The sequence below is a fragment of the Patiria miniata genome, unplaced genomic scaffold, assembly GCF_015706575.1.
Source record: "Patiria miniata isolate m_02_andy unplaced genomic scaffold, ASM1570657v1 HiC_scaffold_6, whole genome shotgun sequence".
Classification (NCBI taxonomy): domain Eukaryota; kingdom Metazoa; phylum Echinodermata; class Asteroidea; order Valvatida; family Asterinidae; genus Patiria; species Patiria miniata.
Genome location: NW_024037073.1, coordinates 4,214,941 through 4,229,318, shown reverse-complemented (window position 1 = coordinate 4,229,318; position 14,378 = coordinate 4,214,941). Strand labels below are relative to the sequence as shown.

The following is a 14,378-nucleotide window of genomic DNA, read 5'->3' as shown; positions in this document are numbered from 1 at the left end:
CTTCGAGTGAGTTGGCATGGAATGACCCCAGATTCAGTAAAAAGATAATGTCAGAAAAATGTCCAGTTTTGTCAAGCTGGTTGTTGCTTCTTATCCCTTCCTGCAGGAGGAGGAGTTGAGGGAAATCATTGAGATGGGGCGGGCCATGGAGGACACCTACGGCCACTACTTTGACTACGTCATTATCCACTACGACCATGATAGGGCCTACACAGAACTCACTCATGAGATTGACAGAATACAGCAGGAGCCCCAGTGGGTGCCCCTGTCGTGGCTTGAGAGCTAGAAGAACGAGCTCCACTCTGAGCGAGGATAGAACAGTTCCAGTAATAATCAAAGCTTTGGAGTTTGACAACCACCGACAGCTATACACTTGTGAAAATGGGCCTTTTTTTTATCATTACCGGAAACCATAGACAAGCTATCTGTTCAAGCCAGTTCATAAGTGTGACGTCATTTCAACTAAACCATGTGTATGTGTAGCGTTGGAACCAATGGAACCGGAAGTAGTGCCAGGTAGCGTGTTTAGCCAATGAGCACTTGTAATCAGTGGTGCATGCGCGTATATGAGGCAGTCACTTACGAACCGGAAGAACGACTTTGATTTCTGATGGTTAAAACAACCTTTCTCTACAATGCAGCTATTTTGGTGAACTTTTTCACCATAGTGTGTCCAGTCCTCACGTACATTCCCCGCAAGCAATCATCGGCAAGTGGTACACGTTGATCATGATACGGCTCTGTGATGCTGAGAATGGGCCAGCAAAGGTGGTGCTCTCACTGTAGTCTTGTCCGTCAACTGTACACTGCCCTCTACAGTTCCCTAATGGAGCCCAATATTTAGCACTTCGCCAGTTAGTGCACCGTGCCACATCTGAAAAGAGAATTCCGCAGAAGTTGGTCCACTTTTGCCGCACATTTTCTGTACGATGGAATTCTGCGTGTCAATTTTGTGCAAGCTGTCCAACGTCCCTGAGTTTACAGTGCTACTAAGATTACATCAGGAAAGGCAGACACCGAGTGTTAAAAATTGACAGCAACATTTTGACAGCAGTTTTTCTCAAGCCAAAGCCTGCTGTAAGGATACTCTTTACTGTGTTTACAGCTTAAGATCTCTGGATAATGAATCCTGGTTCCAATATCAAACCTTTGGATGGGCATTATCAAACCTTTTCTGAATTCATGGTTACTAAATTAAAAAAAATAAACAAAGAACAGCCTCTGAGATACCTACAATGAATAAGGTCTGTAAAATTCTCCCAGAACCATTACCCACCGCAAGATTTTGAGGATTTGGCCAGATTAGGACTAGAGCATGTTACATTACATGGGGTTGATACTCCTTAAATTCTAGAAGTACAAAAGGAAATAGTTTGAAATGGTACTTGGTGATTTACTCGCATTTTGAGCTGGAACAAGTCATGCAAACACAGTGCTTAACATTACCCCCATCGGCAGTGTTTTGTATTGGTACGTAAGGCAAGGAATTCACAGACACATGATGGCTAAGTCTCCTTACAAAGTTCGTATTCAACAGATATTGTGTTGAGAGATGTGTAAGGCCTGCAGTCGCCATGTTTTGCCTGTGTTAACCCCTGGCTGTTGCCATCGGGAATGACTTTCGACATTATTGCAAACCTGCTTGTTTATGAAATATTTCTCATTATTACACTTCATACATATTTATGAACCAATCATTTGCCCTGCTTTGATTGGCCAATGTTCTGATGCATTGGGGAATTCGAAGTAGTTCCTCAGGATTAGTTCCTGGACTCCTGACTAGGCAACAGTCATGATCGCAAATGAGGAGGTTGGTGGTACCACGCTAAAACCGTCACGGTAGACTAATTGATTATGCACATTCCTTCAGAAGATTTCCCACAGAACTGTTTCCATTTGTAATCATGAAACTGAATATGTATAAGGTGTAATTTGTTTCAAAGTTGAACGAAGAAATTGACTGGAGTGGGGTTTGAACCTGCAACCTCCAGATTGGCGTTCCGGTGCTCTACCAACTGAGCTATCCAGCTGGCTAATCTATGTTAGCGGTTCCCCATCGGTCAATGTCTTTGTTAAAAAAACATGCTGTATTTGTGAATCTCCAAAAGGGGGCGCCCTAGCTTGTCATAAGTTGATACACTTGTCTAGCATCACTGAAAGCCTGCAAAAACACTCATATTCCAAAGACTCTGTATAGGAATAACTGCAGCAGTAAATGAAGACAAGTTTGCTGATAAAACTATTTTCCGAAAAAAATATTCGAATTCAATTATCAACATTTAGCTTTACAAACGTGTTTGATGATGAAAAAAAAAAAAATGTGCCAATACCGTCTTCCATATACTGTGCTGCTTACTGAAAATATTCAGTGGGTTTTTTATATATACATCCGCTGATACTGTTTCAAGATATCATTATAGTGTAGTTTCAAATGAAATAGTGTGTAAACTTTTGAACACAATTCTATTACTTGAAGGTATTCCAACAACTGCTGTATAGACTTAAAAATTGCAACTTGGCAAGTGTGAAGCCCAACACTGAGTTGCGATAAACCAATAATTTTGAAGGTACTATCATAATTGTAAATCGGCTGATTGAGCCACGTTTGTACAGACATCGTATTCCTAATTTTCCCATCAGCTGTACATGTATATGTAGCCATAAGTATTTTGTAGTCATCAATGTTACTTTTAAGTTATTGTATCACCTATAAACAGTTGGCAGTCATCAATATATTTGCCTGGTTTCAACAATATTTTATTATTATTACTTTTGCTTTTTTTGTTGTTTAGTTTTGAGTTGCCGTCGGTTGTAATTATATTTGATAAACAGTAAACAATTGAATTTGTACATAAATAAAATACTATTCATAATCGGCCTGACGATGGTGAACCTAATTTATTGCAACTCACTCTTGTTTACTTTAATTCATAGTTTGAGAACATGTACAGTAAGTTTTCGGTGTCAATATTTGTACAAGTACGTTTTGTTGAAAAGAAACCCACCTATATTTGCCTTATACTTAAAACTTGTCACAGGTGGCTTGACAAATTGATAACATTTAAAAAAAAAAAAAACCTGAACACAACACGAATGTTTCACATCAGGAAAAGAACACGGGTTTTTTTTTGGAATCCAAAAAAAATAAAATGTTTATAGTAAAGATCATGGTTTGGCAACAGAAACATGGGACCTTTCACACTGTCCAAAACCTCCGCGTTGGACTTGGTTCCACCATGGAGATTTTAGGAATCCCTTTCACACTAGGAAGAGCCCAACACAGTTTGTACATGGGTCCAGCGCGCGCTCTACATGGCTAGATAATCCAAACCTCTGCAGCTGACCCGAGAAAAACATCGTGTAAGTGTGAACTGTATGCTTTGCCTTACATGTATGTGTTCAATGGGACCCAGTTTTGCTCAGGGTGGACCCATGTCAATTTCAACCTGGGTAGGCCAGACGACAGTGTGCAAAGCCCCTAAGATGCGATTATTGCGAGCAACCTTACTTGTAAGAAGATTATTGCAAGAAAATGTATTCTTAATGTGGAGAGTTTATCGCCATGTACCCTACATTATAAATATAGCCTTTGTAACGTCTTCCAGTGCCTTATATTAACTACCATAAGTAATGTGATAAGCTTTCCCAAATCAGATAGAATTAACATTTGACACAATTCATGTACAAAGTGTAGCACCTAATTGTCTGCATTGTTTAATATGTACATTACATTATTGTCATATTATCTGCTAATGTAGTTTTATTTGGATAGCCTACAACTGGGAGTCATATACACGCAAGGTGCTACGGAGTTGGAGTACTTTTTTCACTTTGTTGTATCAGGTTGAGCAGTCTGTGTTAGTGTTTCCTCTTTCAGGGTTGTAAGCGAATCAATTTGGGCGATTCACAATGTAGTGCGCCACCAAGAGTTCGCCGCGGAGAGTCCATTTTTCAAGTTTACAGTCGACAAAACATGGCCCATTTGAATGAGTGTCGGTAGACATCTTGTGATAATATGTTAAAGATTGGGGCATAGCATTCTGCTGCCTTACATAAAAAAAAAAAGATATTGATAAAAAAAAAAGGGGGGCAAACAGATCCTCGAATCATACGCTTACGAAACTACTGACCGGAAAAACTAACAATTTCAAATGTCCCGCGCTGCGAATTTGTCGACTATCTCCCACAATGCAATGCGAAAAATGAACTCTCCGTGGCAAACTCTTGGTGGCGCATTGCATTGTGAATCGCCCGAATTACAAGTCCATCTCAAGTCAAATCAGAAACCGAATCAAAAGTCAGGTCACGAGTAGGGCAACTCTAAGAATTTGCGCAACCTTTGTCCCACACGTAACGCAAGTTTAACCCTCTAAGATATTCATGGGTTTTAGTGGGGGTTTTCTTATTCTGTTGTTTGGCATCTGTAACAAGAATACCCCTTTTTCTGTTTTTAGTCTTTGCGATGATGATGTAATTACAGAATACATGGCGTTACGTATGGGACAAAAGGGGGCCTTTTTCTTGGACTTACCCAGTATAACATTAGATGAACAATTTGAATAGCTGAGGACTTGACTTGAATTGAGATTGGCATTATGATGGCTTGTGATTGACTAATGATGACTTGAGATTGACTTGTGATGACTTGAGATTGACTTATGATGACTTGTGATTGACTAATGATAACTTGTGATTGACTTGTGATTGACTTGTGATTGACTTATGATGACTTATGAAGACTTGTGATTGACCTGATTACAACTCTGTCAAGTTATGCATTTCTAGCATCCATTGTGTTCCAAAACCCAGTAAGTGCATATTCAGCCATGTTGCTGTTAAGTACTCTTTGCTGTTTGCAGGGGAGCTAATATTTTGTAACAAAAAAAATGTTGGACTTAACACCGGTACTTACGTAGTTATTATATAAGAACCCATTCTTTTGTTTTAAGCTTAATATCAGTGCAGCATGTCTTACTTTCATTCTAACTGTGTGAAAGCCCCATAAAGTAACAAATTAGAAAAAAAACAAGGGAAAACCAAGGGGAAACTTTTTAATGCATTCTGTTGTCAAAGCTGGGAAGAGTACTCGGTTGCTTTTGTGAAATCTGTGCAGCAAAAGTAGTAGTAGTCTCAAAAAATAAAAGTTCAGATTTCATGTGAATTTCCATGCAAGGCAAATTGGTCAGGGTAACAGCGAATTTCACAATGAAACTTAAGTTGTTGATATAAAATTCACTGCGCTTTCGTTTTTGTGTGAAATATGAGCCGGTCCTTTTAGCCAAACTCTCTGTAGTTTTCACTCGTGATAGGATCGTGTGTCATTATGCATCTTGTAGACACCTTTGTCTTTGACAGCTAATGGATTTCCCCGGACTAGGATGAGCTTTACTTGCCTTACAAGTGGAAATATAACCCCATAATGGAATACTTACCTGGAGTGATGGGCCGGAACTAAGTAGTTTACGGCGTCTGTAAATTACTGGCCAAAACGTGTTCCCACTGAAGCGGTACCACTAATAGTGACATAAACTCAATGTCGGAGTTCTACTGTAATCAATCTGAGGAACATAAAGTTACACAAATCTTTCACTTTTCACTTGGATGTGCCAGCCAATTTCACAGCGCGACCTACTCGATATTGGTTGTCTCTCAAACTCAGGCAGAAATGTACTGCTTAAAACTAAATTTGGGTATTCAGTAACTGTGTAATGAAGCAGTTTGGGTCAAAGGTCTTTCAGGATAAAGATTTGTGACTATCTAAAGTACGAAACATTGCTGCTTACTTTAAAATTTAAGTATGGCACTAACCAAGCCCAACTGCAGGTACCACAGAGTACCAACACAGCTTCGTTTTCTTGGAGTACTGTTTATGTTTAATCATGAATGACCTATGAACTGCTATATTTAACACAGGCACAGTTGAAATACCACATTATCTGATTGAAGAGGCTACAGTAGAATGTTGCCATACCAAACATTCGGCTTTTAACATACATTCCCTGGGCTCCCAATTTTTATGTGCAATTATAACGAGCATTAGTGACCAAAGATCACTACAATGAGAAACCGGCCTAATCGCTAAACTGAACCATCTTTTGCAGACGCCAATGTGTTTGTTATAGCGACATTCTACTGAACTTGAGTCAAAATGTGAAGTATGTAAAACATTTTTGGTTTCACTCAACTTCATGTAGCCTTCATCAATGACTTTGTGTAGCAAATATCTTGTCAGCGTACAAGTCTTCACAAACATTTACATTGCGTTATCCTTACCTTTCATTCAGTATCATTTGAGGCCATTCATTATTTTCTTAAAAATGATCCCGCTTTTTTTAGTTATATTGATATGTCCAAACTAGAGGGGCCAACTTTATTGACTTGTTAATTCTTTGCAGAGAGTGCATGCACATTTAATACAAGTACTGTAACTCAACTCGACTTATACTAGAGCACACATATCTTTGATTGATATTAATTTAAGGTAAATTCAGAGGAAAAGTGTTTTGACGTGAAGGTCATGTTTGTATTCCATTGTTCATGTTCTTGGTTGGAATGATATTTGTTAAATCATTCTTTTCAGCAAGTTACAAAATGCGTGTTAATGCTCAATATTCATTGTATTCGAAATTCAGTCAAGTGTTATTTATCCAAGTTACAATGAAATTTCTTTTTAAAATTTTACTTCAACCAAATATAAAAACCAGTACATAATAATGCGAGAATTAAGGGAAATCCCCCTTTTTATGATTTTGTTGAGTATTCAACATTGTTTTTGTTCTTCGTTGATCCATGTGTAATACTTTTTTTTTTTTAAGAAATGAACAGTATTCAGCATATTTTTGTTTTTAATGATATTCAAAGATTAAGAAATGTTTCACTAATATTTGGGCTTAAATCAGAATATTGGTATCTGTATCTGTAAATAGTGTTTTTTTCTGGGAAGATTCAGATTGTATTTTAAATAAGAGCTTATTCACATTGTTTCATAAATTGTATTTCGAAGACGGTCTGAGACTACAAAACCGAGTGAGAATTTGAAAAAGAAAATTGTTTGGAATAAAAAAAAAAAAATATTTTAAGGATTGACAATTTTTTTTACCAATGATATAATCGGTATTGGGACAGATTATTATATTATCTAGCTCTGTATGGGCCATTCATGTTAGCATTTATACACGTTATAGTTGTAAAATGTTTGTATAGACTGATTTTTTTCCTGATGATCTCAAATTTTTATATCAATAAAACCAGTGCAGGCATTATTTGAACATGTTGTTTTGTGTCTGTTATAAGCAATTGTGTGTGTTTTTTAAATGAAGTTTCCATTTAGGGGAAGAAATCATGTCCCCTAGCTCTAGTTCATCTTTGGATCCCGTCTGCTCTTTGGGGTTTTTGCTTGTAACTATCTGACTGGCTGATTGACGGTCACTTTCACGGAGGTCCCCGGAATATGCAACATTTTGCTTTTGCTGTAATTTTCAGAAATGGATGGATTTGTGGGGTTAGTATTTTATTGCAACTATTGTTACACTGACCTGTTTAAAGTTTTGTTTTCTTAGATGCTGGAAAAACAAAGAAAACAATGCTGTTCTTGTAGTCTGGTTCCCTGACCCTACTTCAGATGAAATGGAGCAATTTATAGATGTTGGGGAATTGTCAGGTCAGCAAACCAGACTAGCTGGCTTGCAACCGTTCATAGATTTGTAACCGATTGCAAACAAAATGTGGACTAACTAAATTTGGTACATGGGGGGGGGGGGGGTTGTATTTGAAAAGAAAGATCAGTTTTTTTCCAACGGCCGACCATCGTTGAAAATCGATACAAAACTTCCACTTTTCTTGAAAATGACAGTACACCAGGTGCCATGATTTCACAGAATGCTTGAGACTAATACAGTCAAGTAAGGTATTTCATAATAATTTGTTAGTTTTGTTTTTTGATGTTTGCAAATGTATATGAAAAGCATTGAATCAGCTATTGTACAAAGCAACCTGCCCATGATGTACTATCTGAACAATAGCTAGCACAAGGTGTCCGCCATTGAAGGGGGCCTCCATGACAACAGTGAAACAGTGATAACATGTTTGGATTGGTCTGTGGACCATGCCACCTGTGACATCATACCGACAAGCAATCCAACATTCAAGCATCTTTTGCATGTCATTTTGCCCACATCAAACAGTTTATGTAAACACTTCAAAACCGCTCGTATTTCAAGAGATATTCATGTACATGAAGGGAAGAAGAAAACAGTTTACTGAAAGTTGCATCATGTCACCACCACATCCAATTTTATGAACAAATGGCACATGGTCTGTAGGATTACCCTGTAACACCAATGAATGGGGCTGAATTCCACCCATTGTGTAGACCTGCTGCATGTAAACACTTCTATTGAGTAGCCATTCTGAATTGAGTTGGGGGGGGGGGGAATCAAGTAAGTAGTTTTGGCTTTCAGAATGTATCGCCCAAAAGTAGTCCATAAATCCATGCTGCTGAATTGGCAGTTTCAGTTTCCACTCATTACTTGAGATTTTAATTGTTTTCATTTGGGTACTCCATAAAGTACTTGTGCTCCGAGGTCCATGCACTCGTACTTTAACTCGGATGTTTAAGTACTCGGACTCGTACTCGGACTTTACAAAACTTTTACTCGAAGGCCCAGGTACTTGGACTCTGGTACCTGTACTTGTTCTCAACGGTCAAAGAACTTGGATGCGAGTGGTACTCAATAGCTTGGTACTCGGCAGTACTTTGTACTAGGATTTAAAAGTACTCGACTGTAACACTAGCTTTGCTAGGTTTGTCTTTTTTCCCCTTTGAAAATGCTCAGAACCCGATTATTTGAAAAGACATTTTTTGATCAAGTTGCCAAGCTGTGAAACCGAAACTCTGCGTAGAGGAACTTTTAAGGCCAGATCAAGGGAAATGAGTCATTAGTTAATAATAATTGAAATTGGAGAAGGAAACCTTCAGATTTTTTTTCCCACAAAATTTAATGCCAGTGCGATTTAGGAAAAAAAATGTTAGATTGATGATACTGTAATGATTTATGAAGGGGCATAATTCGTTTCCTGTTAACATTAAATAGTTCTCTTCATGAAAAGGTTCAAGGAAATAACCACACAACATACTGGACACAAAGAACCACAACGGCTTACATTTTTTTCTTCATCATTTTTTTCAGTTTTATTGTTCCACCATCCCCCCAATTTTAAATAACAACCGAGTGACTTAGTATATGTACATATATAAGCAGAGGGACATAGCCTGCACATCCAGTATGTGTAATTTTGGCATTCAGCAAGTTAGACCCTAAGACGACATTACATTAAAAAATAATCATTTGAATCTTTTTTTTTTTCTTTGAAAAAATAGTTGAGTAAATTACATTGCTACGACATTTAAATACAATGTCACTCACTGTCAGCTGTAGTATTAAGAATACAGAATCTGTTGCTTCCAAAAGCATAGACGCCTAAGTACAATGGCAAAATTCACGTAAAATTACCTGTTACAGAAAGAAAAAGAAAAGTGAAAGCAAACAAATACTTTTCTGTTTCAGGTGTGATTAAGAAAAAGATAAAGAAAAAAAACCCTAATTTAATATGTTACATGGAAACTGGCAGTAACACGCTGGTGGGCTTTTCACAATTTGTTAATTGACCCATTAGTTACTGTACCGCCCCCAACCGCCCTGCCTGTTACTGTACTGCCCCACACCAACGAAGCACTCTAGGGATTAATGAATTCATCAGGGAATAAATACAGTGTAATACAATGTAACAAAATGTAGTACAGGTAAAAAAACACCAATGGTTCATGTGCAATAAACCGTGCAAGTTGACCTCAAACACCTGCAAGATTTTCAGGAATACAGTACACCCGGGCACCATGTATAGGATCTACAAAGTTTGCAACGTCCTATTTTAGATTGATTTTGTGTCCTGACTGGACGGATCCAGTCAAGGGCAATAGATGGGCTCTGTTAAGGAAAGAAGTCGTTAAAATTTACAACATACTGAAATTATTGCAAATTGATGACAAATGGTATAATCAAAATTTGACGGGAACTTCCATTTAATCAATCACGCAGATAACTGGGTAAATTCTAATGCAGGAGCCTTTGACTATACAGTCAGCATTTGGTACCAAGACAAGAGCTGGGGAGACTTGCACACCATATTCCAATAACACATGTAGGTGCATGTAAATGTAAATTTAGGATGATTTAAATTGGCAATGCAGTGTACTGGAGACTGCATTTTGAGAAAACTGTGCATACCATGAACAATTCCTTTATAACAAAATCCCCACGACTCAGAAGATGGAATTTGGCATTTGGCTGATGTACAGTACATTCAGTATTGGGTTCTGCCCGTCACTAACATATTTTTTTTTATAAACACTGCATGCTCAGTGCTGTCCGAGTGTTTGTGAGAATTTGTTTTTTTAAAAGTACTCGACTGGGACTCGAACCAATGACTTCCTGCCTACTAGTGCAGATGTCTCACCGTTCAACCACCAAATTTGCCGGGGTCGACTGACTGGTTCAAATCTGATATAGGCCTAGTAGCGGGGACCACAGCCAAATTACATGTATTCAGCAGATGAAATTTTGCATCAGGGTGATGTAAATTCAATGTTGGGTTTTGCCCGACACCGACGTATTTTCATAAAAAGTGCCTACTGAACGCTGAAATTTCGTGTTTTTAATTAGTTTCGTGAAAATGACCGTTGCAGATCAACTAACTTTATACCGATGCATAGCACAAGGATTTATAACCATATGCTGTCTCATGAACATGTACATACATTAGGTGTTTCTTTTTTTCTTTTTTAACAAAATACCCACATTTATGAAATACCTGTTTGTAATCCTTGATTTCAATTACTCGAAATTAAAAAAAAAATTTAATAACTACATACCAAGATAGAAAAGTAAAAGGCAAAAGAAACAAGAACAGAACCAGAGATCAAACAAGCTTTGGGGAGAACCAACCAAGTACGAAAGGAATGCTACAGAGGTTTTCCAAACCCTGGCTTCGTCTCCGGCTACAAGTGTATCTCTCACTTGAGAATCATGAAATTTCCAAACCAAAATGGACATTCTGGGAACTGTGCCCTCATTTCATGTTCATAAAGCAGGTGTCTTAAATCTTGTGAAGCCAAAGCTGAAGACGTGGTTTGCGAAAAACCTCTGTAACGCAATTGCTACATGTTTATGTACATTTAGTGAAATCAAAAACAGGATCCAACCCAGCCATACATCAGTCTGAAGTCACCAGATAAGAGCTAATATGGAAATCAACAGGAACTATGAAAAATATCATCCACACAACGTCCATATGTGAGGGGTTCTGGCAAAATGGGACAGAACTGGGCAGAAAGTCGCGATGAGAGTTTGCAGGTATTAGTAAACATGAAATTTTCCTTACAGTACCGTTTGTTGCACTTCAATCGGACATTCCGTTGACAAGTCACGGCTGTTTAAAGTTTGCACGTATCAACATATCAAAAAGTTAAATACCGAGAAAAGGCCTTTAAAATTTCGACATTTTTTTTTTGGGGGGGGGGTGTCATGAAATGAAAGATGCCAATTGTTTCCTACTAAAAACACTTTTAGTCAAAAATGTTGATACTCTTTTTTTAAATGTGTGTAGTATTAAACATATCAAAGATTACAAATATCAATAAATCTGGAAAAAATAAAATCGCCCCATTTTGGTGTGTCGCATTTTTCTCCACTCAAAATTGTCCGTCTCATTTTGCCAAAACGCCTCACATATTTCATAAGGATGTCAAGCAGTGATAATCAAAATACAGGGCAGAACACGCTAATGACCCTTTCACGCAGTCCACTATCTCTGTGTTGGGCCTGTATTGACCCCACTGACCCTGATTGATCTCAACACAGGTAGGTGAGAAATCAAGAAAAGGCCTTGATGAACAGGACAAACTAATTTGAGTACGTGTAATAAAAAAGTGTCGTTAAGACTCATTTTGTGGGATTTCTTCAACACTGTTTGCAAGTCAAGGAGTGACCGAGATTTAATACCATTTGTTGGCTTGCCATTATTATGAATATAATTGAGAATGAGCAGTTAATAGTTACTAAAGCAAATACACAAAAGAAAAACCCAAAATAAAAAAAGAGGAAAGAAAACAAAGAGACTTCCCATTCCATTGATGATTTCATTGAAATAACCGCATAGAAATGTTAAAAGCTATTAATTCCATTTTCTTATATTTTCACTTAAATAAATCATCACAGGCACTATTAGATTATCATAATTAAGCAGAAATAATCAACACAAAAAAACTTTCTAGCTCAGTGTCTTATATCCAACTAAAACATAAAATAATGAATTCTCTACATCTTTGATATCACACCGATATATAAAATTAATAAATTCACATTTGTACAGGTATATAAATTTTTTTGCACATTAAGTTACTAATGAATGCCACATTATTGCCGTTTTTTTCCCCCAAGAATTGTAATTGAGCCAATTTACATGTCAGTTCACAAGTCACGTCACATAGCAGGGGATGATCAATGACAGAGGAATGCTGTTGCCACAGTTCATTTGAAAAGCTTGTGATCTGACTAGAGACTGGAGGACTTGTGGTGACTTGTGACTGACTTGTTACAAGTCTGTTTCCCACACCTCCACCCCCCCCCCCACCCTCCCTCCGATGTTTGTCTTAGCAAGCAAGCGTCACGTCTTCTGTGCGTAGCTGGGCATAAGGGCAAAGACCGCCCTTTGCACAATACAATGCAAGCTTGTGACAATAGCATTTATGGAAATACGGACTCCGTGCACACTTGCCTCCTCAGCGGTTCCCAAGAGGGAGTCGAGGAAGACCACTGGGAGGGACTCTTGGTACCACATGGCACCCGATGCTCACGTCAAGATACATTGGGCATATTAGAAACCCCGCTCTCGTGTTGAATGGACAGGAGAATGGTGTTCCGAATGATGGGAACCAACACGCGTACGGTTTTCCCGAACAGGATTTTCACTTGGGGAGTAGATGAGGAACGCCAAGAACAAAGATGGCGGACTTAGGCCCCTACTGTACCGCAACTTGCGTTTATTTTTTTGTGCATGAAATTTAAAGCACTCATTCGGTGCAGGAGCAGCAATGTTAAAAAAAAAAATTACATGGTCATAGAGTGGGCTTGTGAGCCTTGTCTGTTCCAATTTGTATAGCTGTTCCGGGATTTCAAGTAGTTTTGTAAGATCACCAATTGTCCCTTCTTGTCATTTGGCATTTTTATATGGTGGCAGCCATCTTGAATTTTCGCCCAGCTGCACTCCACACGCACTTGGGCGTTCATAATCGGCAACCCGAAAACACTGTTCGGGGGTCACTAGAGAACGGGGTTGTGAATACGCCCCATGGGTTTGTGAACATTCAAAATTAAATAAGTTGTGCCTACATCGCGCCATATGCTTGTGTACCAGTGCGCACAAGCGATCCGTCCCCCGACTGTTCATGCACGGGATCCTTAATTAGTTGACATTTAGACTGTAAGAGTGAATAGCCTTGATTGTTCAGCATCTGGTGAACGACGAAGAAAGTGACAGGCATGGAATTTGAACCTGTGACCTCCGGGTTTCCGCATCGGTGCTCTACCAACCTGGTCTGAACAGCCCCCTTGTTAACCTTTGTTCATCGAGTGCTAGGATTGTTGGTGGGTTTACTTCAAGTTATGGGTCTAAAAGATATATGTATACTGTCTATGTTCTTCAACAAATCCATTTTTTTAACCTAAACATTTTTGATCTATGAAGGTTTTATATTTAAACCCACCCCCAAAAAAAAATTTAAAAAAAATTCTAACCCCTTAAAAGATGCTTTTTATTTGACTTGTTTTTGTGCACAAACAGATCCATCTGCGAGTAGACTGGTTCCCGTCCTCCCCTTATCGATTCTAAAAGGAGGCAGGGACCAGTTTACCATGCGACTATCATCAGGTCACAATAATTCAACAATTTGTAACAAAATTATTTTATCTAAATGTGAGCCGATTTTTTTTTTTTTTGAATAGACGTCCGATGTGAAAGTAAATAATGTTTGTATTGTATTGCTACAAAAAATAGCAATTTAAAAACGAAATTGGGTTTTCGGCATGAAACTACACAATACAAGTGGCACAGGCAGAACATCTTGAAATACAGCAAATCAATGACCAGTGCACTTTTTACAATAAAAAAAATCTGAAGTAAAGTTCTGTCGTTTTGACATATGAAGGACCAGACAAACGATTCTGACAAGGGTTAAGGATGATTTAACTTAATTTTTGAATTTTGGATTCCCATTTTTTTGGTCGAGTTTAATAAATCCTAGGTAAAGCCCTAGTGTGCAG

General features: G+C 38.2%; 1 protein-coding gene across 1 annotated transcript in view; it reads left to right on the top strand.

The window, feature by feature from the left end:
• Positions 1-3,077, top strand: part of LOC119742595 (MAGUK p55 subfamily member 5-like) — a 45,368-nt gene extending 42,291 nt beyond the window's left edge. Inside the window, exon 15 of the mRNA XM_038218704.1 lies at positions 107-3,077. Coding sequence (XP_038074632.1) covers positions 107-286 — 180 coding nt within the window. The 3' untranslated portion in view covers positions 287-3,077. The remainder of the gene's footprint in view (positions 1-106) is intronic.
• Positions 3,078-14,378: the final 11,301 nt, after the last annotated feature.